This window comes from Dreissena polymorpha, chromosome 10, assembly GCF_020536995.1.
Source record: "Dreissena polymorpha isolate Duluth1 chromosome 10, UMN_Dpol_1.0, whole genome shotgun sequence".
Lineage (NCBI taxonomy): Eukaryota > Metazoa > Mollusca > Bivalvia > Myida > Dreissenidae > Dreissena > Dreissena polymorpha.
Window position 1 is genome coordinate 89812767 of NC_068364.1, and position 25372 is coordinate 89838138.

Consider the following 25372-nt stretch of genomic DNA (forward strand, 5'->3'; position numbering starts at 1 on the left):
CTCTACAGCAGCGAAATAGATATTTTCCGCATGGAGATGTGAACCTTAGGGTTAACTTAGAAAACACACGGAGCATAAGTGTAAACCACTTTTGGGGATTCTAGTTTCATATACAAGTCATTTGCACTCATCCGACCTGCCATAATTTATTATGCTGATCTTAAATGTTGTTATGGTATTTCGGATTGACTTTTCGATCTTATTTTCTCAATTCTATCAAAATTAATTTCATTCAAATAATTAACTTTTTTACAAACAGGCAAATTTTGTTGGAAAGAGATATTGAATATTGGACTGGTCGAACATCCTTATTAAAGTGAAAAATAACTATATCATACTTAAACAAAAAAGAAACGACCGATCAACCCTATTCTTGCAAATGTAAGTGAAAAAACAAACTTTGAGGGCGATAAGCACGAATTTTTACATGTAAATGGCGCGTAGCATTTCACATTCTCTTACTGTACTATGTACTGAATTTCAAACTGTCTGCTTCACAACTTACGTAGCAATATCCAATTTTAGCTCATCAATTGTCTATTACATGATGTATCGTGTTTTTCAGGTTATTTTACTTTAGTGCATTTCTAGGGCGGAAATTATTTCAGTTTCGATTTTGTTCACTTCTTTTGTACCTATATCAAATATCAGTTGGCGATGATGTTATCGCATTTCACAAAGTTTTAATTTTGCGTTTTTTATTTTAATATATTACCGCTTTCAGCACGTGTATATTTGATTGTTTGTATGTTATGTCTCTTTAAAATAAAGTTTTTTTATTTCAAAAGTATTTGTGCAATTAAACAAGAGTGTATGATTTGCAAAGGTTGGTAGACATTCTATGCATGTGCAATACCCACGCTCATAATTATAAAGGGATTTCCCGGACTGCTGCACATCCTCGAGTTTTCGAAAACCGCATGTTTGAGTTATTGCGGGTATTTTTATATAGAAATTAAAGGGAATTGATAGGGGCTTACTTTAATGCTCGAGTAATCGCCAGTTTTCGAGGAATCGCCGGCTCGAGTTATTGCAATTCTACTGTATAATAAACGTATTCAATGTAGAAACTTATATTGTAAAGAAACGGTTTAAAAAGTAGAATTATATAGGCAGTCTAATATGTATATTTTTAACCCATTCATGCCTAGCGTCCTGAAAAAAGGACATTGCAAACAGCGTAAACCCAGATGAGACGCCGCATGATGCGGCGTCTCATCTGGGTCTACGCTGTTTGCTTAAAGGAATTTCTGTAAGAATTGTTCTAAATATAGAAATAAATATACTAGACATCCCTAATTTTGGAAATAAATTGATCCAACTTAGAAGGATGGGAGAGTCCACTTGGCATAAATGGGTTAAAATAAACAAAACATGTCTGATTGTACTGTTGGAAGTCGTCGGAAAAAATCACCTACAGACCCACTTCATCAAAAACAACTAAATGAATTATTGGGTCTGACATTTTTATCTAAGAAACTGTCAAACATTCCCCCAAATTGTGTTTTATTTGGCCGGCGTAATTGTATCTTTTTTGGAACTCGGAGCTAATATAGCTGTATACAAATGTATGATTACGATATGTGTGACCTTGCTTCGCTTTGACGTTTGGACAGTCTCATCATTATGAACAGTTTTATTTTGTAATTGTTTACCAAGTGGAATGATGAATTTACTGAGATATTGATGTGTTTTTATTAAAATTTCCCGATATTTTCAGCATAATGTAGTACTAAGTAAACCTTTTAAATGTGTTGTCGTAAAACTGTGGCGATAATCTTCTTTACATACCCCCCCCCCCTCCTCAATCAAGGAGTAATATATTATTGTGTACAGGGCGGACTTTGCGATGAAATAATCCACATTGTTCTTGGTAAAAGCACTCAAAAACATAAACATATGTCAAGCAATAAAATTAATGTCCTCCTGCAAACATGATAAATTACATACTTATAAAGTTAGACAGCAAGTACGCTATTGACACAATGTACAATGTAACAAACGTTAACTCTAACTTCAACTTGAGTGTAAAATAACTGAAACTTAACACTTCAATAGTTATACAGTCAATTCCCCTATAAAAGCTTAGGAATAAAACAATATCGAATACACTGTGCACAATATTTAAGTCAACGATCACATCCATTTATTGGTGGCAATTAGTAGAACTTGGAATATGTGATCTTTATACTTTAAGAAATTGTGCCATTTCAATTTTTTATGTATATTTAACATCTTTAACGATTTCTATAAGTCGTGAGAACCCGCACATTTTCCGATGGAATTCTTTAAAATGTGATTTTTAGACAATCCATATAAAATATGCGTCATATGATGGAAACGAACGTATTCGAAATTTAGTTATCTGGTTATAGCATTTCATGGACGCATTTACTGTTATCATTATAAAACTCACCCCGTGTAGTGAAACATTCGTACGTACGGTCATGGACGTCACGTCTTACCCAGTGCTATAGAAGATGACATAACATTGCTAGTTTGTAGCCGTAACAGGAATAATTGTAATTGTGCATGCATAATGAACAGAAGAGAAAACTATTGGAGACGAAAGTTAAATGTTGATGACAACTTGTAAAGTGCAATATAATATCATTATTATATGTATCATCAATGGGTTTTATGGCATGGTGTACTAAGCGTGCGTGCAACGAAGCCTTCTATTAAGATAAAGATTTAGAATAGACCTCGAATGGTACTGCAGTCGATCCTCTGTTCAAAAAGGCGGTAATGGGAATCTAAATATAATCTACATTTGTTCACACAAATTCGAAATGACGTTTGGTCGTTCAAAATTTGCAAGTATGGTCCTGGTTAGACATCACAAATAGTAAACGAAGTCTATGCATTTTACCCTGATAGGTTGTATGCCCCTACTTATGATGGGGGTGATCTTCCATGGTCCATCCGTCCTTATGACCGGCATTCCTTCCGCCTGTCCGTTCGTCGGATGTTTGTGTCGCGCGTAAATCAAAGAGTATTTCTGTTTAAGTGATCAAACGTGAAAACTCCACTAAGCAGCATGTCAACTGTATACTTATATGGACATATGACATTTAAAAAATAACATTCACTTGGTCGCGCGTACCTAAAAATGTATTTGTTCTAGAGGGTTGAAACTTGACAAAACAAAGTGAGCAGCATGTGACGTTTTGTTAGAAGTACATGAACACATATTAACAAGAACCTTTCGGTCTTTATGTTAAAGAATTTTGAGTTAACGAAAAGTGGCGAAAACTAACGTACCGTCACCGGCACGTTCGGATTGCATGCGATTCCCTGATGACCCCCTTCAAGAGAGTATCAGATTTATAATAATTGGATAAGCCCGAAGGCTATTTGATGACTGACCCAGTTTTCACCAACCCCTTCACATTTGAACTATCATATTTTTAGTATAGCATTATTATATAGCGGTTCGTGTGCCGCTCTTAACATAAACCATGAAAAATTTCTGTATTTTTTAAACCTATAATAGGTGCTAAATTTTAAAATAATATTTAAAGACCAAATTGTTTATTTGATTTGCCTCCATGTGGACTTTTCGTCTTAATATTCATTGGTTGATTGGCACAGCTGGGAGACTATGCTGATGCGCTCTTGAGTAAGTCACTTCAGGGGACAATGCCTGCTGGGGCTTAGAAGGCCGATGCGGAAGTGGCAGTCCTTGTTGTATGTAACGCACACAAAGGTACTTGCAGTCGCAGGAAGGGCGGCGCGCACTTGTCGAAGGCTTCTCTTTCGAGTTGCATGTTCGGATCTGGTAGCCCCAGTTACCTCGATGCCTCTATGTATTGACTGTCGCCAAGCGGTGCGGTCTTGGGCCAGGTTTTTCCAAGTATCTGTAGCAATGCCACCGACTTTCAGGTCCCTCTTGCAGGCAGCCTTGTATCTGAGGGCTGGCCGACCCACGGGTCGCTTGCCAGTGGCAAGCTGTCCGTACCGGATGTCCTTTGGTAGGCGTCCAACCCCCATTCAGCGCACGTGACCAATCGACCAGAGGCGACGTTGAGTTACAAGGACGAACATGTCATGGATCCCAGCACGTTCAATGATGTCGCTGTGCGGGACACGATCACTAAATCTTAATTCAACTAAATCTCCAGAATGCACTTTACGCACCGCATGTTAAATGTGTTGAAGCGGCGTTCATGTCGCATGAGGTTCGTCAAGGTTTCGCTACCATACAGCAGGGTGCTACGGACACACGCCAGATATACCCGGATCTTGGTCTTCTCTGTTAAAAGCCTATTTTCCCCAGACCCTCTTTGTCAGTCTGGCCATGGTAGCTTAAGCCTTTCCGATGCTCTTACAAAGTCATCGTCGATGGACACGTTTCTGATGATGGTGAACTCAGGGTAGGTGAAGTCATCGACTACCTCCGAAGTATAGTCCCCAATCTTGAAGCAGGGAACGGCACTAGAATCCTGGCCCATGATGTTCATCTTCTTCAAATTGACATTAAGCCCAAAGTATACACGTGCCTTGGCAAAGAGTGAGTTTCTAAACGGCCTCTTCTGTATGCGCGAAAATCGCAGCATCGTCCGCAAACAGCATCTCTCTGACGAGAACTTCGGTGACTTTTGTTTAGGCCCGTACGCGAGCGATGTTGACCAGTTTCCCATCAGACCTGGTGTGAATGTAGATGCCGTCATACTTCAGCAGCACCGAGAAGAAGATGCTTAACAAAGAAGGTGCGAACTCGCAATCCTGATTGACGCGGCGTCTGATGGGGAGTACCTCGAGGATGACCCGTCAAAAACAACAGTTCTTCCATTACAGGAAGGTCGCCGATGGCGTCAATGGCCGGTTCGGTGATAGCAGTTACCATAGAGTATAGCTCTGAGTAGTGCTCCACCCATCTTCTCATCTGTTGCTCAGAGTCAGTGACCGTTTCTCCAGTGGTGGACGGTCTTTTTGACTTCTTGATGCCGTCGTACATACTACGCACATTTCCACAGTCGGCTGAGCGCTGGATGCCAGTAGCCATTGGCTCAGCGTCGGGCGATACGTTGGGCACCGCACCGTGCCGTCTTCAAAGCTGAAAGCGTCTTCTCGCATGGTGACTTTTTGTAGGCTAGAAGAGCTGAGCGTTTGGTTGCAAAGACTGGTTTAAGTTCTTGGATGTTGGCGTTAAACCAGTCAGTATACTGCCCCTACTTCTTTCCAAAGGCGGCAATGGCGGCGATGTAGACGCTGTCCCTGATGGACTTCCGTCGACCTTTAGCATTTCGTTCCGAAAGGTCTTTGAAGGCTTTCTCAAGGCTGGTAACAAAATCCTCCTTGCGCAGACACAGAGGGGGTAATCACGTGATAGTCAAGATGGCAACGTCCATACCGAGACTGTTATTTTTCGCTGTTTTATACCCTTTATTACTTTTGTTTATTTTTTGAATGACGATAACTTTCCAGCCATATCAGAAAAAAGGTGATTAGCGTTTATTTCGTATTTAAATTTGCTTTATATATCGACTTTATTCCTCGCAAATTTTCTTAGTGGAGCCCTAATTAGGTCATTTCGCTAAGAAATTTCGCATCGAGTAAAGTCAAGATAGAGCGAATATTACTATGAAATAAAGCCAGTAACTTTCATTCTTATATGGCTGGAAAGTGAGCCGAATAAAAAAATAATACAAGTAATACAGGGTATAAAACGACGAAAGATATCTGCCTCGGCATAGACGTCGCCATGTTGTTTGTCACGTGATTACCCTCTCTGAGACAATCACCAATCCTGGCTGTATTGATACGAGGCCGACCTGGAGGTTCGGCTTGACGAAGCTTGCGGGGGAGAAATCTCATACTGCTGCATACTAGGGCGTGGTCTGAGTCGCAGTCTGCACTGTGGTAGATGCGTGTTCCTAGCACGCTGCTCAATAGTGAGCGTCTGTTGATGGTAAGGTCGAGTTGGTGCCACCTACAATACCTGGGTGCACCCAGGACATCTTGTACTATGGTTTAGACTGGGAAAATGTATTGATAGGAGCAGACCTCCAGCAATCGCTGTCCATTTTTGTTCATCTTCCCAATACCATCGTTGCCAATTCCAGACGGCCATAACTGATGGTCTGTCCCAACTGTGGCATTGACATCACCGGGGAGAAATATGTGCTCAGCCTTGGGAATCCCGCAAATAAGACTGTCCAGCTGATCGTAAGTGTCTTTGTCTTCATCGGAAGTACATAGTGTCGCTGCATAAACGCTGACGATAGTGATGAAGCCTGCAGCTGATTTTAGGCGATGGGTCAGCATGCGCTCCGTGGGGGATCGATGGAGACAAACAATGTGTTCTTGACAGAAAAACCTACTCCATGACGTTTATGTTCTGGCTCCCTCCCCTTCCAAAAGAAAGTGTAGTTCCCTTCCCTGAGGGATAGTTTCTTGGAGGGCGGCGATGTAAATGTTGAGTCTGATAAGCTCTCCGTCAATGATTGTGGTCTTCGTGGCGTCATCAGTGGTGAGCAAGTCATCAGAGATCCCAGGGCACATGGTTCTCCTATTTCAGCTTGCTATCTTAGACGCATGCCGTTTGGGGTTTTTCGAGAGAAATGTGAACTTGATATTTCGGAATGGTACCGACAATCATTTAAATTAGTAGTAGAGGTAAATGTATTTAAAATTATACAAGTGACCCAATGTACCTACGCATAAAAAAAATATTTCTTACCATTGTAGGCAATAAAAGTAAACGCTCCAAGTTATGTTACTGTTTTCCTAGTTATCAAACAGTCGGTCCGATTGTTCTGAAACTTTAAGAGCTTTTCCAAGAACCACAAGATGCAATAATGCAGGCCGTCCCGAACTGAACCTTTCTAAAGGCCGTACTGTCATAAAAGGGCACCTGCCATTAGTCTCTAAACACGTTAAATGATATTTACAAAAAAACTCCCTTTAGATTTATAATGACTGAAACAAATATGAAGTTAAACATAGCACAGACATTTTATCATGGCGTATAAGCTTTTATTTAGTATTACTATTAATTTAAACAAAGTCAGATTTCCGTCGCGAAGCAACACCGGATGTAAATATTTCAAAATGGTGGACACGTATGTGCCAAATTCTTGACCTACTTTCTGGCAGATAAAAATACGTTACAATATTTACAACTTTAAAATGTCGGACTCAGAGGATGAAGTCCCCGACAAGCAGTTGAAAATTGTTATAATTGGGGACGGTGCCTCCGGCAAGGTAAATACCAGCATGGAACGTCGAAACCACTTTTCAGAATTGTGCTGAAAAAGTGAAATTCAAAACACAGTATCCCTCATTCCAATTGTTTCGTAATTTTTGTGATGACCGAATAAACATATCTTGGAATTTCATGCACGCACCAAAATTGTATGCAACTTCTACCGCAAGTTTTTTAGATTAACTGCAAACTACAAAGTGCGAAAAAAATAGCATATAGCATCTATTCCTATTACTTCATGCAGCCTTATAACAGTTTTTTTTTACCTTATATAACAGACGCCGAATATCGGCGTCTTCCCCCACCAAACTAGGTTGGTTTTTTCCCCTTTCAGAACCAAAAATTCCCCCTAAAAAAAATATTATTTTTTTTTTTTTTTTTTAATAGAAAGATGTGTCTCATGATTATAATACCTCAATTCTATTTCAATTTAATCTTGCAAAACGTAATAAATTATGAAAAAAACAATGAATATAGTGCAAACATGTACAAATGTATTGTAATAATGAGAGAGTAAGTAAACAAATCCCCCCAAAAGGGGAACTCCGCAAAAATTCCCACGCGCACAATTTTTCTCCAAAGTGGAAAATCCCGCGTAAAATTTCCCCCACATAAGGGCTAAAGGCCCCTTCCCCCACAACCAAAAAAAAACCCTGCTTATAAGATCGTGCACCTTTTTAGGACGTAAACTTTTAAGCAACATTCTAACGCATCCGCCTGAAAACTGTTCACTTTTGTTACGCGAGAATTTCCACAAACGATAAGACAACAATCAAAAGGAAAAACAATAAATATGATATAAATTGTCCATTTTTCTGACCTCGTTCCCATAGAAATAGCCTAAACAATGTTTAAAATCTGCACATTTCCTTCACCAGACAGACACGGCTATGTTTTATCAATGTTTTGATCGTAAAATGTTATAAGTTTAGTTTCCCTTGGAGGCCTGTCTCAGATTTGTATTGTGCTCTCTGTACATTGCATTACAATATGATTAAAGTATGCTGTGTATGCGGAAAAATTTACCCTGTAATGATGACACGAGACCATATGTTAAGATGGTGACCTGGGCCTATTGTGATAAATGTTCTCACTGCGTTCATTTTGGGATTTTGCCACAAAACAACTGTCATTAGAAGGGGTGACAGCTTTTTATGGCCCCATTTTAATGGAATTTTATTTAGCTTTTTTCCGTTAGTAAATACTTTTTATCTAGACCTCTAAATACAGTTCACATTTCGTTTTTATGAAGACCAGTTTTGTTTAAAACATTCTGCTCATACAGTTTATTCATGAGATTCATCGAAAACAACACATATTTAATACAAATAAACACATATTCACAAAAACATATATCAGTTATTATAAACACATCCCATGGCCTTGCTATGATGTCATCAAAATCGGTGCACGATCTTAAAGGGTAATTCTGTGTGGCGCAGACTACGATGTACATGAATGTTTAAATTTAGGTACATGAATGTTTAAAGGTATGTAACTTCATTATTATCTGACAACCAACATATTTCACTCGTTATTTGTTAAACAAAAGATAAATAATGAAGTATACATCAAGTTTAGTTATTGTTTAATGAGTTTTCATGAAAGATATGCCTTTGAAGTTTAAGGTGCACAAACGTATAGGTTTAGAGGCTATATTCGTAGTATCGGCACTCTTAATGAAAACATCTAAATATTTTAGTGAAAATATATTAAAAAAACATACATGTTTAATACTTCAATCTATAGTTCAATGTGTATTCTTTGATATAACAGCAAAAACTTCATTAAAATCAGCAATGTTTTGCCAAAATACTGGCGAGACAAAGCCCCGTGTAGTATGCTATATGCTTGTTGAGTCTGCAGCGTTTTTCCTCTATATAAAGTTGGTACCGTAAAACGGCACCATTCCCAATGAGACCATTGTTCCCAATTTCAAAATAAAAATTCCCAATTAACAAAAAAACATAGTTAACATAGTCGTCAGATGTTGAAAATTGCAGCTTTTCAGCGATAGTCAAGTCTACTGACGCAAACCTGGTTCAATCAATCAGAGGCGGGTTAATCTACAGAACCTGAGGCTACGAGTCTTTATTTGAAACCGAAATTTCATGAAAAAATGTAAAAATATATAACTTGGACACAGGTGTGCAAAACCAATTTAATACATTTTGTTCCATAATTTAATAATACTGAGAACGTGATTGGCTAGCTGTTAAATGCAGTAGAGAATTAACCAATCAAATCACATGTTTGATGTTCAACGACATCGGATTTTAGGCTGGAATAAAACTCGGGTACAGTCTAAATTGGCCGGGTACGTGTTAGTATATTTTCCATAGCCGGTGTACAGTTAGGTATACTGTAGACTGTAGAGTACCTGGGGTACTTGTTAGTAGTACACAAACCCACAATGACCAATCGAGCAATACCATCAGAATAAGGGATATGCTATATGCTGGTTGAGTGGTGGGTCATTTTCATAAAGTTGTTACATCACAAATGTTTTATTAATATATCACTATGAATCATTATAAACATAATTATTAACCTTTGGTCTTTATATTTGTTGCTTTTTTCAACTGTTAATCGTCTGTTATAATAATGAATAATCGATTGTGTTGATGGTGTCAAACCGCCATCTTGAAAATAGGTTTCTTGTTGAGTCGTGCATTCTGATAGGCTATTCCAATTTCAAGATTTGCATACAATAAATAGCCTTAAAACTTACATTGCAGGTGAGGTTAATTTCTTGTGAAAAAATCTCAACAGATGAAGTAGTATGGAAAATACACATAAATAAACTATTTTGTGTTACTAAAGAACACTATATGAACAATTTATAAAAGAGGAAATAGTTGATAAGAGCTCTGATAAATTACAATATTGACCTGTTTTAAGTTATTATTGCATTTTTGATCAGCAAAACAGTGGTGACATGGTAAAAACATTTTACCCTAACAACTGCATAATGTGGGAACATTCTATCACATAAATTCACGTGATCTCATTCTCTGTAACCAAAACTCTTAAAGAATCCTAGACTCGTAGGTCTATTAAGGTAGCGCACCTCTAATAGGCACATATCCAAATATAATCTAAGTAATTATTTTCTTAATCAGCATCATTTCACTGAACTACATGCAAATTTGTAGGTAGGCTTTCCATGCTTATTAAAAAAATATACCGATTTTTTCAAAACCACCCCCACGCTCGGCTTTTGTCCAGTTTATTTTCACCCCTGGGGTATATAAAAGTTCCATAATTCATTCAAATTTCCAAATATGGGCATGCAGTTGGTGTGTACAGATGCTGTAAAGGTGTTTAAAGTTTAAACAAGATGAAATAAGTATTCTTTTACAGACATTTATTTTTTACAAATTTTTATCTATGGAAGAGCGCCATGAAATGTAAGTGATTTCAGCCAAGTAAAAATTGGGTCGGTTAAAAACAAGGTGTCATAAAATTCAAAATAGTATCATTTAAGTCATATTTTAAACTTAGTTTTTATAGAAACACTATATACAGCAAAAATACCAAGAAATAGACAGATTTACCGTTTACTTTTTGAAATAAACATAAAAATGCAACATGCATGGTTCGTATTTTCAACAGTAAATCACCCAATTTCGCCATAACGTTGTTTTAATTTTAATAATTGAAGAATGTGCATAAAAATTGCAACATATTTAACAATAAATATAGCTTATATGCCATATTAAATCAAATTACGTTAGAAAATAAATAAAATGCGTCGCAAAAAAGTATACGTCGTCGGCAGGATTCGAACCTGCGCGGGAATATCCCAAAATATTTCTAGTCTATCGCCTTAACCACTAGGCTACGGCACCTAATAGTAGGCTCTTCAACCTTCGAAGAAATCGCGGGAAATCATTAGAGGTGCGCTACCTTAAAGGAAGTATTACTTTACTAAAGCCTGCTGTCCTTTACAACTACTGAGCAAAATTATTTAACACCCCTGAACCTGTCAACCTACTTTAACTACCTAGAAAAGGCCATATCAAACCTAGGATTAAAAGAAAAGCCTGAGCTCATCTTCAACCATGATGAAACAGGAATAAGCCCAAAACATAAACACCAAAATATCACAGGAGAAAGTCAGAGTGTAACATCGTCTCTCTCATTAAGTACAACTTTTATTGGTTGCGTTTGCACATTGAGGGTGCATCTTTTTTTTGTTGAAAAGTTGAAGTATTGATCCAGCTTGGTCTAAATGGCAGAGCGCAGCAACCTGCCCCCCCCCCCCCCCCCCCCTTCTTCCCACTGTGCCCCCTCGGACCCTGCCATTCCCTCTTTTTTATCTGATCACTTAATAATATAGAAAAATTCAATGGGAATTTAAAAAAAAATTATATGAATTTTGAAACAATGTTTTCAATGAAAACACATTTATATGCTTTATCAAAAACATGCCACAATCTTTGAGTGACCACCAAATTGCCCTTGTGACAAAAGACCATCCTGCACAAGCAGGTGTCTCATTTAAAAAATCATTGACAATAATTTGTATATTTTCAGACATCCCTTGCCACTCGTTATGCCCAGGAGCAGTTTGGGAAGCAGTACAAGCAGACCATCGGTGTGGACTTCTTCCTGCGAAGGATAGTGCTGCCAGGTAATACACATGACCGAGGGTTGATGAGATTTTATTTGCCATGCCGCATTTTGCTGTTCTGAAAAAAATGGAAACTTAAACTTTATAATTTTGTTATAAATAATAGTTTTTATGTCCCCCACCACTATAGTGCCCTGTCTGTTGGTTGGTTGGTTTGTGTGTTTGCCCAAACTTTTAACAGTTTGCCATTACTTTTGCAATATTGAAGATAGCAACTTCATATTTGGCATGCATGTGTTTCTCATGGAGCTGCACATTTTGTGGTGAAAGGTCAAGGTCATCCTTCAAGGTCAAAGGTCAAATATATAGCTTCAAAGCGGCGCAGAAGGGGACATAGTGTTTCTCACAAATACATATCTTGTTTGCAGTTACTGTTACATACATCTGTTGTTAATTTTAAACCTTTATGGCGCGCGTTACGCCCCAAGTTTGCCATTATTTGCATAATAATTGCTTTCAATTTAGTTGCATCATTTGTCATGCATAATTTAAACTATGTTAAAATTCTTGTTTTATCACATGCCATACCCTGTTTCCCATGTAATATAACCATTACGAATATTTTTATCTTACACATGTGTAATATACTTTTTAAGCGTTTTCATTGGCTTAGTTTGTGTGAGATTAACCAATCACATTTTATTATTTTGCTAAAATGACGGTGAAACGTCAAATGACGTTACGAAATGTAAACAATATTCGGGATTTATCATTATGTTTGCGCAAAATATTTATTAAATTTGCTCATTTAAAAGCATGTGATAAAAAAGATCTGACACTCGTTGTCGTTTCATACCACATTTTATGAAACTCGTCCACGCAATTTGTTTAGCTTCTGGCTTACTTACAAAATTCCTGAAATCATTTCATAAAATTTGGTATGATATGACAACTCGTGCCAGATCCTATATGTGTATAGTACTAGATGGTGCTTTCTTGAGGTGTAAAAGTTAAAACTAACACATAAACCTTGATTCACAGGAGCTCCAAAATTGTGCAAACTGGGAGAAATTTCAATACCGACATTTGAGCCATGTTGTGAGAAAACTGGACATAATGTGTGTGCATCAAGTGTCATCCTGCACAGGCCAATCAGGGGTGACACCTTCCACCTAGACTGGATTTTCCTTTAGAAGAGACTAACTTTAAATAAAAATTTCCATAACAGTGGAAAGTGTCATCTCTGCATTAAGCCCAGTTTTAAAAGAAAGCTGCTAATTTTCCTTTTCTCAAGATGTCACTCATTTATTTGCTTCTCAGACTTCTATTTTAAAGGAAATGCACATGTTGCCCTGTGTCCTTTCTCAAGATGTTAACTTTTTTGATCTACTGGGTTATATTTTCCAGGGAATGTACATGTGGCCCTGCAGGTATGGGATATCGGAGGGCAGACCCTCGGAGGGGCCATGTTGGAAAACTACATCTATGGCTGCCATGTAAGCACATCTGCACATTCTATTATGTTTTCAGATGGAAATCTCCACAAAACGCAGTCCATATTGCTCAGCTGTTTAAATTTCTGATGTAAAAAATGTGGTTTCAACTTTCATATTGACCATTGATGGTTATTTCTGTTGAAGGTATTAGAGTGGAAAGTTGGACTTACATTCCTGTGGTCCATTTAAGTCTTTCTCAGTCACAGAAAGAATTTATTAATTGAAAACTGAGCAGCTGTGATTCTGGTACAGTACCGGTATATGTTGCTCTCGATCCTTAGCTTCTCCACATTTACTGTATAAAACATGGTTACTATAAATAGTAAAAAATTTATCTCAATTGCAAGCCCATACCTGTAGCTGCCGGGTCAGGCTGATGTATGCCAGGTGTCTGCACTCTGATTCTTTTGCAACTTTCCCTCATCTTTGACACTTGTTTAACTCTTTAACGAAACCAGAACCTTTTCCCAAGTGTGTACTTTAATATAAGCCACATAATGTGAAAATGGGTCTTATGAGGTATGCGACATTGGCGCAGTTTGGTCAGCAGCTTCCCAGTCTGATGTAAAGTCACGCATGGCTTAGTGGTTTCATTAGCTGACCGTATGGCTCCTGACCAGCCTGTGTGAACGTGCAGGCTGATCTGGAGCACTGCTGGCAGAATATGGCATAAGATCTATTTTCACATAACTGCAGGTGGTATGTCATACATTTGTGGCACTAATATGAACCTGTAAATGTTAATTGATCCCAAGTACTGTTATTGGTGGTCTGGAAAAGTGACACTAATCATTTTCAAGAACCATTTGATAATTGACTACTATATTTCACTACTGTAAGAATAATTTGTGTTCACATTGGTCAAAGTAATTGGATGTATGTAATCAGAGTGAATTGATATGTATTTGCTTATTGAAATAAAAAAGTTTGTGTTTGCTTGAAAAAACAATACAGGTAGTTCACATTTTCCTGCATTGGAACAACAGGACCAGGACCAAAAATTGTGATGTTTATCTAGTTGTTTGCACTGAATTTAAAAAACATCTATTGCTGATCAACTTCAGGGTGCTGTGTTGGTATACGACATCACAAACCACAACAGTTTTGACAACCTGGATGACTGGTTTGGATCCATCAAGAAAGTCCTGGGCAAGGAAAGGATGCCCCACCTGGCTCTTGTTGGCAATAAAAGTAGGGCAGTACTACTTGTGCAGTGCACCTGTTAGAAGCTGGTTAACTCCTTTCGGCTCAGAAGCAAATAATTAATCGCTTTACGCCACCAGCATAAAACCAGAACGGCCTTCCAGAAACTTGTAGTCTGTTAAGGTTTTATGCCGTTTGCTGCTCGTCATGTCTTAGTGTTGGAAATGAAGGCTTTCTCACTTTGCTTCGTCGGCAATAAAAGAAATGATGTACTACTTACACAGTTTACATGTTTTAACCCTTTACCACTTAGATATGAATTTTTATAGTCACTGAAAAAATCGGATGAAATTAAGACCTTTCTTACTTATTTCAAGTATTAGAAGATTCATTTTCAACCCTTAGATGCTGATGAGCAGCAAACAGCATAATACTTGAGCAGACTGCTCAGTTACTCGCAGGCTGTTCTATTTTTAGGCAGTTTGCATACAGCCATTTTCAGTGGGAAAGTGTTAAGCTGGTAATATTACATGTTGTGTTTACTGGTGTTGAATATATTTTTGTAAATACATTAAGAACTTCAGCAGGTTTTGTAGTTTTAGAAATCAAAACACAAAACTGGACTTAGGGCTGTTCACAAATAATGAAAACTTATGAAAACTTTACCTTTTGTCATCTTCAATTAGTTTTATGTTTAGTTTAACATATGAGTTGTGCCCTAGGAAATATAAGCTTAACCCTTTCAGTGCGGGAACCGAATTTTGAAGGACTTTGCAAACAGTTTGGATCCAGATGAGACGCCACAGAACGTGGCGTCTCATCAGGATCCAAACTGTTTGCTATTCTGATAGTATTCTGTGAAAAAAAATCGAAGAAAATGCTAATTTTAGAAATTCATCAGACGACATTTTAGCAGATGACAAATTTCCCAGCATGCAATGGGTTAATGCATCTGCATAAAGTATTGTCACATATCAGCATGCGCATTATATGCACAGGCTAATCAGGGACAACTTTCCGCCTCAACTAAAATTTTGCTGAAAAAAATACTGCCTTTAAATACCATAAAAGTGGAAAATGTAATCCTTGATTAGATGGTGTGGACTGCACAAGCTAAAGTTGGACAGCACTATTAGCACATGCAGTAAGCCAGTTTCACCTGAAGAATGCTCGTTTGTTTCTCAGTTGACCTGGAGCACATGCGCACTGTGAAGGTGGAGAAACACCAGAAGTTTGCCCAGGAGCGGAGCATGTCTAGTCACTTTGTGTCTGCCAAGACTGGAGACTCGGTATGTACCTGAAATATGCAGTGATACTTCAGCTTCATTGGCTGAATCGTATTCTATTGTCATAAGAATATTGCTGAATGTTTGGTTCTGAGTACTTTTGTCCTTTTTGCTTGTTTTTTTTTGCGAATTCCTAGGGATTGTTTATTTTGTCATCGCACAATGCAGACTTTGATATTGTGATTATGTCAAAATCATGAATAAATTTACTTGCACGCATGATTGAATTTTAAATTTACTATTAACATATTTAGATTTCATTGTTGCACGCATGATTGAATTTTAAATTTACTATTAACATATTTAGATTTCATTGTTGCATGCATGATTGAATTTTAAATTTACTATTAACATATTTAGATTTCATTGTTGCATGCATGATTGAATTTTAAATTTACTATTAACATATTTAGATTTCATTGTTGCATGCATGATTGAATTTTAAATTTACTATTAACATATTTAGATTTCATTGTTGCATGCATGATTGAATTTTAAATTTACTATTAACATATTTAGATTTCATTGTTGCATGCATGATTGAATTTTAAATTTACTATTAACATATTTAGATTTCATTGTTGCATGCATGATTGAATTTTAAATTTACTATTTACATATTTAGATTTCATTGTTGCATGCATGATTGAATTTTAAATTTACTATTAACATATTTAGATTTCATTGTTCAAAGATACTTTATAGTTCTTTCTTTCAACAAGAATATAATTGGAAATTCACTTCAAAAATGAATGTCCTACATATCAACCTTTCATATTCATAGAATGTTTGTGTTTATTTTCAGGTGTCTATATGTTTCCAGAAGGTAGCTGCAGAAATTCTGGGCATCAAACTGACCAAGCCGGATGTGGATCAGCACCATCGCGTTGTGAAAGCAGAAATAGTGAACTATACCAAACAGGAGGAAAGTGCAGCCAGGCATATACCACAGACCACCACAAAAACATCCATCTGCTCTCTACAATAGCCATGCTTGCATAGTTTTAAATTTATTGAATTTAATTTAAATTCTGGAAAAATGGGTCTTAAAGCATTTGTGTTAAGTGTTGTCACAGATAAGCTTGTGCATTCTGCAGACTGCAATATCTAATATTGGACAACATGTTATGCACACGACTTTAGTTCCCTGAGTGCACCTCACATAATTTAATTATTATGAATTTCAGGGATTTTTAAGATGTCCTGAAATTGGCTTCAATGGGAATTTGTAATTTCTCATTCTATGGTGTATTTGGGATAGGTCTTTAGTCATTGTGCAGTTTACAGCTACAGATCAGTTGATGATGTCATCAAATTCAGCAGTTTTGCCAAGAAAACTTGATTTTTTAAAATTGCAACTTTAGAGAATAATTTGATTCACAAAAATCTGCTGATGTCAGTTGATGGAATTGCAGGTTGTAAGTACAAACAATGTAATGTGTGAATTATTTAAGGTTTAGCAATATGTTTTATAAAAAACAATTGTGCAACTGGTTGTTTCTGTTGTTGATACGGAGGTTAAACATAGCTGCATACAGAATGTTAGTTGAGGGAAAGTTTGTAATTTGCTTGCTCTCCTGCCCTGAGATTTGTCATAATGTTTTAAGACACATTTGAGCCTTGTATAGTGAAAACTAGCCTTAATACAATGTATGTAAAGTAATGTCCCAGATTAGCCTGTGTATAGGGACAACACTTTTCACCCAGACTTGATTTCTGTTTAGAAAAAACTTCCTGATAAAGAAAAATGGCATAAAAGCAAAATGTATCGCATGTGTTAAGGTTAAACTTCAACTTTTAAGTGATGGAGTACTTTGTTCATAGACTGGGCATCATGGTTGGTTTTGTTTACCAGGCGCTACATGTGCTTTACTCATGGAATGTTGTTGAAAGCATCTTGCAGTCTACAGTGTGATACTGTCGGTATTTGTTTAGTTACTAAATAATGCTATTCTGTTTTTCAATGAAAAAATAGAGGCTATTAGCATTCAAAAGCCTCCAAGCCTAGGCTTTTTTTCTGATATAATTTAGTGAATTAAAAAATAAAATAAAGTGTTTTCTATTAATTATTATGAAACCATGACGATACAATAACATTTTTCTTCATAATAATACTAACCTTTTCTGTATGAAATTAAATGTAATGTTCTTGAATATCAATTAAAGACTGTAAAGTCATTTTTATTCCACACAAAATCGATAGGTGTTAGCGAATGTATCATATTGATTTGTCTTTTATGTGTTGACATTGTGACATATATCAGTTTATAAAGTTGTGTAATTCTGTAACGTAAACTAGTTTTAACTCTGTATGATAACTCTTAACATAAATGATTCTTGTGTTGAAATTCATGTGATAGAAACTGAAAAACAGATTAGTTGCATAGAAGGCTTTGTGTGTATAAAAATATCAACATACGAGTCTCGCTTTTGGAAAACGGGTTTAATGATTGTGCATTATGTTTAATCAGAGACAGGCTAATCAGAGACGGCACTTTCATGGAATTGTGTTTGAAAGAAAGTCTCTCTTTAGCTAAAATCTAGTTTCAGCAGAAAGTGTTGTCCCTGATAAGCACATACTGCGCAGGCTGATCTGGGGCGACACATTATACACATGCATTAAAACCTGTTTGTCCCAGGGTGAGGCTTATATGTTTCATGACATTCAACCTATTTTATCTGGTGTTAATAAATACACAAATTATGCAGGAATTTTGCAGTTTCGATTATAATGAATGCTGCCAATTGTTTCACCTTGTAGTTGTCATGCCCTTAAATCCTTGATGAATTACATGTAAAAACTATTAATTGATACATGTAGTATTTATCTATGAATGTTCAATTCATTAGTATGAAATTATTAATGTATTTTAATCAATAGGGCTGGTCCCTTTTTGCTTTGTATAGTATGTCAGTATTTTCTTCCTGTCCAATGATTTTGCTTGCTGCACTTTTGTCCAACCCTTTTGGCCCCTGTTGGATTGTATATGGCCCCTGTGGGACTGTATTTGGCCCCTGTGGGACTACATGTGGCCCCGCGGGACATTTTGTTCACATTTTGTTAGTAAATTCTTTTGTGACTTCTCCTTGTATAACTAGAATGTGTTCCATTGTATCATATTTTTACATGTCTTGTGTTGTGATATATTGCATGTCCACAGGGTTCTTTTTCACATGTGCTGTGTTTTGTTACATGTCATTTTTGTTATGTCTTCACTCTAAGATCTTGTTGCTGTGGATTTAAGAAGAGATATTATTGTATAAGGCCATCTGATTATAACTTTTTTATCCCACTTTTACAGCAAATTCGGTTGATTAAAGCCCCGTCGATTAAATATCATCTATAATCAACGGCAGGAAATGACATCAATATTTCGACGAAATGACGTCATAAATCCAGCAAATTATCCAGTCTAACTAATGTTGTTTAAACAAAAAGGTTTACAAAATAAAAAGTGGGATAAGTAGAATGATAGATTAGTGTTGATTATACATCAGGTTTATCATGCTCGGCACGAAAACGAAAAAAGCACTCGCCAAGGCTTGTGCTTTTTGTTTTCTAAGCCTCGCATGATAAACCTGATCTATAGTCAACACTAACCTATTATTCTCTATGAAACTTTTTCTTGTGTTATTTCAAATAAAAAATTTTGCTTATTTGATTAAACAGATTTTGTCATCTGATTATTTTATACAGTGGTAGCAAAATTGATACTAATGTGTTTCTAGCACACAGTCATCTTTAACTGATGATTCTTTTATTCATTGTAGGTATCCATGACTACCTCATGAGCCTAAGTCTGGAAAAACTTGACTTAATGCACATGCTAAAAGTGTCTCTGATTAGCCTGTGCCAACTGCAAAGGCTAATCTGGAAGGACACTTACTGCATGTGCATTAAGCCCAGTTTTCCCAGAACGAGGTTCATATCATCTTCATTCAGTAGCCACACTGTATGCAGTATTTAAGATTTGAAACATTTTTGGTTTTAATTTTCTTAATATAGGGCAGTTGCACAGAATGAACTTTATTTATGATCTTTCACTTGCAGATTGGAGTGTTGAACGTATTGGTTTATAGCAGCTGGCTGCTTTCATAATCTTAGTTAAATTGTATAATGTGTTGACATACCACCGTGTTTGTAGATGACATGATTTTCTTTTTATCATATTAATTAAATGAGTTACAACCACTTGATTTTTTTACAATAGTTGGGCTTAGTTAAAACATGTATACAATGTAGTTCCTGTTTCTCTCTATTTCTTTTCACTTTATTAAAGGAACTTGTTCACAGTTTTTACATTTTTTGCTTACATGAGCAAAACAAACCCATGGTGGGATTTTGTGATCACATTTTTTTGGTTGTTTGTCATGGATCTTTAATATTTACCTTGTTTTCATGAATCCTGGTCAGAACATTTGTCTATGATACCTCGGCCATTTGAAACTGGGTCACACGGGTTCAATAACTAGGTCACTAGGTCAACTAATAGAAAGCTTTCGAACACTCTGGAAGTCACGTGTTTTCCCCAATCATTATTAACCTTGCTCATAACATTTGTTCTTATGATATGTCAGCTGAGGTCCATTGGCTGCCATGGCTGGGAGCAGTTTTCCAGATATTGCTGTAGTAAAACATAGTGACCACTCTAGAGGTCAAATTGTTTGCCCAATCATTATGAAACTCGCTCAGAACAATAGTTATAATGATATATGGATAGAGTTGGAAAATGCCCGTGTCTTCTTTTTCTTAGAAAAAAAGATGGCTGCCAAAGTCGGTTAAGTTATAATTATATTGCAATTGTAAACCTTATGAACACTCCCAATTTTTGTCAAACCTAAATTTTTGTCAAACCATAATGAAACTTGCTTTTTGTCATGACATCTTGACATAGAGTAAGAAAATGTTTCAGTTCATTTAAAAGAGCTGCTTGTGTTGGGTAGGCAGTTTTCCTAAAACTAAAGTAAAACATTGCAAGCTATGTACAGTTAAGTTCATGTGGGTCTCAGGTGAGCATCTTAGGTCCTTTGATCCTCTTGTTTGAAGTGTATCATTACACAATACATTTAGTGCAATCTAGGATTTCAGTATTTCAATTAGAATATAATTTAACCTAAAAAGTTGTTTTATGTTGATCCCACCATGATTCGAACAGAATTGTTGCCTTGATAAAAATGTATTTGCCATTAACTCTTGGCCATCTTAACAATTATATTGCATCATGCATATGAAGATCAAGTTTATATATATAAGTTATATCAGGGTTCTCAATAAGAGCCGGCCGCCGGCCAAATTGGCTGTTTGAAATCAGATTTTGGCCGGTTGAAAATCGCTCAGAATCGGAAAATCGGCAATTGACTTTTCGAAATGTGCGTGTCTTTTCGGTACTTTGCTCCTTTTTGTTGCTATTAAGCAAAGACGTCGCTTGATTATCTCCCTTAACGCATTACAAAAACAACAACAATGAAAAGGCGCAAATTGGAATCGGTCAAAAACCAGTCAAATATTTTGACGTTCTTTTTATCACATGGTGAATTTTTGTTCCTGATTGCTTGCGTTCTTTGTGTTAATGCAAAGTTGTTGTTTATGTGAAAGTTTATTTTAATTCAGTTACGTTTCAAACTAGAAGTGTCATATAAAATGTGCATGCGAGAAGGACGATCAAGCCTATTCCCCATTCCTGTAGGGCCGAACTAAGGCCCCATTCCCAATCCAAAATTGAAGCTTTTTCCTTATCTGAATGAAGTGTCCCAATTGGAACCTTGTGCAAAAAACACCGTCAAAATCGTAAAAATTGACCCTAAAAATGCAATTACGTACCCGAAAGTCGTTTTTATCCGAATTACTTTATTTGTAAAAAAATCGCATTTTATATGAGTTAAAATCTTACAAAAGTGATAGAGCTTTTTTCATTTATCTGTTGTTAGTTAAAAAAGCTAAAATTCATAAAATGCACAAAAAAGCTCAAATGTAAGTGCCTTGTTGACCATTTAAAAAGCCATATAATGGCCCAAAATGCATGGAATCGAGTGCTCAATTTTAAGGGAGAGCAGGCCCCTGGGCCCCCTTAGAAGGTCTGTTGGTTTTACATTTTGGACTGTTGGCACAAAAGTTATTGAGAACCCTGTATATACATGTTGACGCAGATTGTCACAAAAATAACAGAAGCACTCCAATTATTTCATTGTTTCATTTCAGTTACTCTTGATAATAATATCAATTTCAAGTGTTGAATACTCATACATGAAGAGGTATTTCCTGTTTATGTCCATGTCTGTCATGTAATTTTGCTTCCTTGTGTACAATATTCCTCTCTCTTTTTTAATCTTTAACAAAAATTTGGAATAAGATCACTTTGTCAAACTGTGAACAAGTCCCTATAGAGCAGTCTGCAGGTATACTTCAGTTGCAGGAAGAGATCTGATGTTTCTGTGCTCATATCATCAGGTAATGTTGATTTTTTAAACTCATTTTTTGAAAATTAGTTGTTATGTGTACATTTGAGATAAGTACACATAAACTTTGCTTTTGGTTACATTGCATTATGTCCATAAAACATTTTCAACTATATAATATATGCGCCATGTGTCTGAAATGTATTTCAAACTACTAATATAACTGAAAACTATACAAAATAATGCATTTATTCATTTTTTAATGGTGTGTTACATTTACAATTGCACATATAAGAATTATCATCTCACCATTTGTGTATATATATACAAAGACTTATCATGTATATTGACAAGTCTTTGATATATAGAGGTCCTCTGCATTTTGTCTTTAGTTAGGTCTATATTGAATATTGCTGATTTAAATCTCCATGACTCCTTCTGATCTACAGAAACTAAGCGTAATGTCTTTGTTAATATTGCAAGTTAAAATGTTAAACTGTTACCGGGGGTCAGTGCTAAGTTATTTTTGTTGTTGATTGAAGCTTTATCTCCTGTAATTTTACTTGAAAGCAATATTGAGTTTGTTGTAGGGGTCAAGGATACTAATGACCAATACAATATTATTGTGTATATATTAGTGTATTTTTAGCTCTACTGGCCATATGCCAGAAGAGCTTATGGGATGGCATGGTGTCTGTCTGTCTGTGCGTGCGTGCGTTAGACTTTCTCTTGTTTATCCGATAAAGTCCACATTTTTCATCCGATTCTTTTCAAACTTGTTCAGTATGTGATATAAATGAGGTCTCGAACCCTATTTAAAATGGGTAATATCAGAGTAAAAGTCCAGAATGATCTCCCCTTGAATTTGAGAAAATTGTGAAATAAGGCTTGTTTTGCAATAAGGCCACGACTTTTTTTTTTATTGGTTTACAAAAATAATTTTGAAAATGGTCCATCGGGCGGTCGAAAAAAAAAAAAAAAAAAAAAACATTGGAAAAATAAGTTAATACTAATAACATCAGAACAAAGACATCATATCTTTTATAACCTTAACACAGAGACGAAAAATCTAATTATGCAATGAAACACATCTATATCTTCAAATGAAATGAGTCACCTAAAAGCACCTTTTGTAACATCAGGCAATTTTAAACACTCCATTAAATGACATGCGTTCTTCTCCCATTAAAACGAAAAACTGCGCTTCATTTCCGTAATTCGATGCGCACCATTACGCAATGCGATGCCCGTTGCATAAATCTTATATAAGATAAACTACTCATACACAAAGTATGTGTTTGCTCTTATTGGACTTATGACATCGTCCATGAAAAAAATCGAGGTAGATCGATCCCCGCGTCGTCGCGGTAATGTTTGTTAAAGTTGTTGTTGTCATGAAAACTCGTTGATTTACAACGCAACACGTCTTTATTAAACTGACGCGAATTAATACAATCATATTTGTCAACTTGGCTTTTGCTTTATTTTGATAATTTAATCCAAAGTTTAATGTTAGCAAGTGTTTTTACTGGAATTGTAAACAAGGAGCCAGTTAAAGTCTTCCGAAAATGTGCAGTCTGTGTGAATTGACAGTTTGACGTCATCAAAGGAAAGCCGCTTGCTGTCTGAAGCAATAAAGCGACAAATTTCGCGCCGACAAAATTGGCTTCCTTTGTCTAGCAATCAACATGCCGAACCAATCGTGCGTTTGTTTCTCAATTGCAATCCTCCAATTTAATAATAGCACGTGCATAGCTCCGCCTTCGAATCTTTTGCAGAGAACGGAGGCGGAGTTTAACGGTTAATTGAGCTAGTATTTTTAATACGCAAGTTGAGTTCCGATTTGCCGAAATAACTCGGCCCTAAGCATTAAAACGACAAATACATTTATCAATGATTTTCCGAGATATACCGATTTGTTCCGATTTCCAAACTTTCTGTACAGTTCCTATAAACTATGGCGGACGTGTTTACAAAATTCCTAAACACATATATCGTAAATAATGGCAGTGTTTTATTGGATTATTTATACTAATTATCAAATTGCAAGGTAATACTTTTTATCTACTATAATATCGGGTATGTTTAATATAATAAACATGTTAAACAATATAGTTGCGTCACAGACTCGGAAATAAATTTTGATGCGGTCGACATTTTACTGACGCTGATTTTCCTATTGTCTGTAATTAAATAAATTTTGAGAAGTGCCCATAAAAGGACTGGTACATACTGTGTCACATTGAAAAATATCCCGATCTCTGTAATATATGTGAACCAATCGTTGATTGTACTTACTTGATTTTATTCGCAACCGTACTCAAACCGGATCGTTTTTTTTTCTCGTTTCGCTCGTTTTTCAGTGCGGTCGGGAATAAAATATATAAAAAAAAGACGATTTTCCGATTTTATTTTTTTTCCCATTTTCCAAAAATTAGGGTCGGCGGTTTTGTAAACCAAGAAATATAAAAGTCGTGGCCTAAAGTCCACAGTTTTCATCCAATCATTTCCCAACTTGCACAGTGTCTTTATCTTAATGAGGAGTCAAACCCTATTGAAAATGAGCAATATCGGAGTTATAAGTCCAGAATTATCTCCCCTTGAATTTGAGAAAAAATGAAAATCTTTAACATTTTGCCATAACTTTTGCAATATTGAAGATAGCAACTTCATATTTGGCATGCATGTGTAACTCATGGAGCTGCACATTTTGAGTGGTGAAAGGTCAAGGTCATCCATCAAGGTCAAAGGTCAAAACAAAAAAATCAAAGAGGCGCAGAAGGGGACATAGTGTTTCCGACAAACTCATTTCTTGTTTGTTTACATATAAAGTTCTATCCTTTTGAAACTTTAACGGATGTTTTATATTATCAAGGGCCAGAACCCCATTGAGAATGAAGACAATTTGTCCAACTTATTGTTGAAAAGGAGCCATTTGAAGTTTAAATTTTACGTTTCTTCTTGTTCCCATTTTGGATCTGTTTGTTTAAAACTTACTCAGATTGTTCATACTATCAAGGGCTTGAGCCCTATTGATTTCAGCCAGTAGAGCGATTCAGGCCCTCATGGGCCTCTTGTTAATTGTTGTTACAGTGATTTAGATATGAACCTATTTGTTATGGAATGTGAAATGAAACTTATGTCTTTTTATCATGAATAAACACTTCAAACTCAGTTTTGCACTATTGCATTTTTAGTTGCTGCAAAGTAGAAGTAGGTAAAGATAATAATATTCAAAAGGGTTGAATGTCCATTCAACACCAAA

The 25372-nt window shown here is 36.2% G+C and overlaps 1 protein-coding gene across 1 annotated transcript; it reads left to right on the forward strand.

Annotated features, from left to right (window-relative positions):
- The first annotated feature begins 7051 nt into the window (after positions 1 to 7051).
- On the forward strand, positions 7052 to 25281 carry LOC127848223 (ras-related protein Rab-28-like). The gene is made up of 6 exons (XM_052380551.1): positions 7052 to 7209; positions 11750 to 11846; positions 13194 to 13282; positions 14347 to 14473; positions 15611 to 15714; positions 16517 to 25281. Exons 1-6 carry the CDS (start codon positions 7135 to 7137, stop codon positions 16697 to 16699), a joined length of 675 nt encoding a protein of 224 aa, XP_052236511.1. The 5' UTR covers positions 7052 to 7134; the 3' UTR covers positions 16700 to 25281.
- Positions 25282 to 25372: the final 91 nt, after the last annotated feature.

What these genes read in the sequence shown, in the direction of transcription:
- LOC127848223 (XM_052380551.1), top strand. Translation starts at nt 7,135, where the DNA reads ATGTCGGACTCAGAGGATGAAGTCCCCGACAAGCAGTTGAAAATTGTT. An exon ending in GCGAAGGATAGTGCTGCCAG is followed by an intron (nt 11,847 to 13,193) that starts GTAATACACATG and finishes TATATTTTCCAG; the next exon opens with GGAATGTACATGTGGCCCTG. An exon ending in GGCTCTTGTTGGCAATAAAA is followed by an intron (nt 14,474 to 15,610) that starts GTAGGGCAGTAC and finishes TTTGTTTCTCAG; the next exon opens with TTGACCTGGAGCACATGCGC.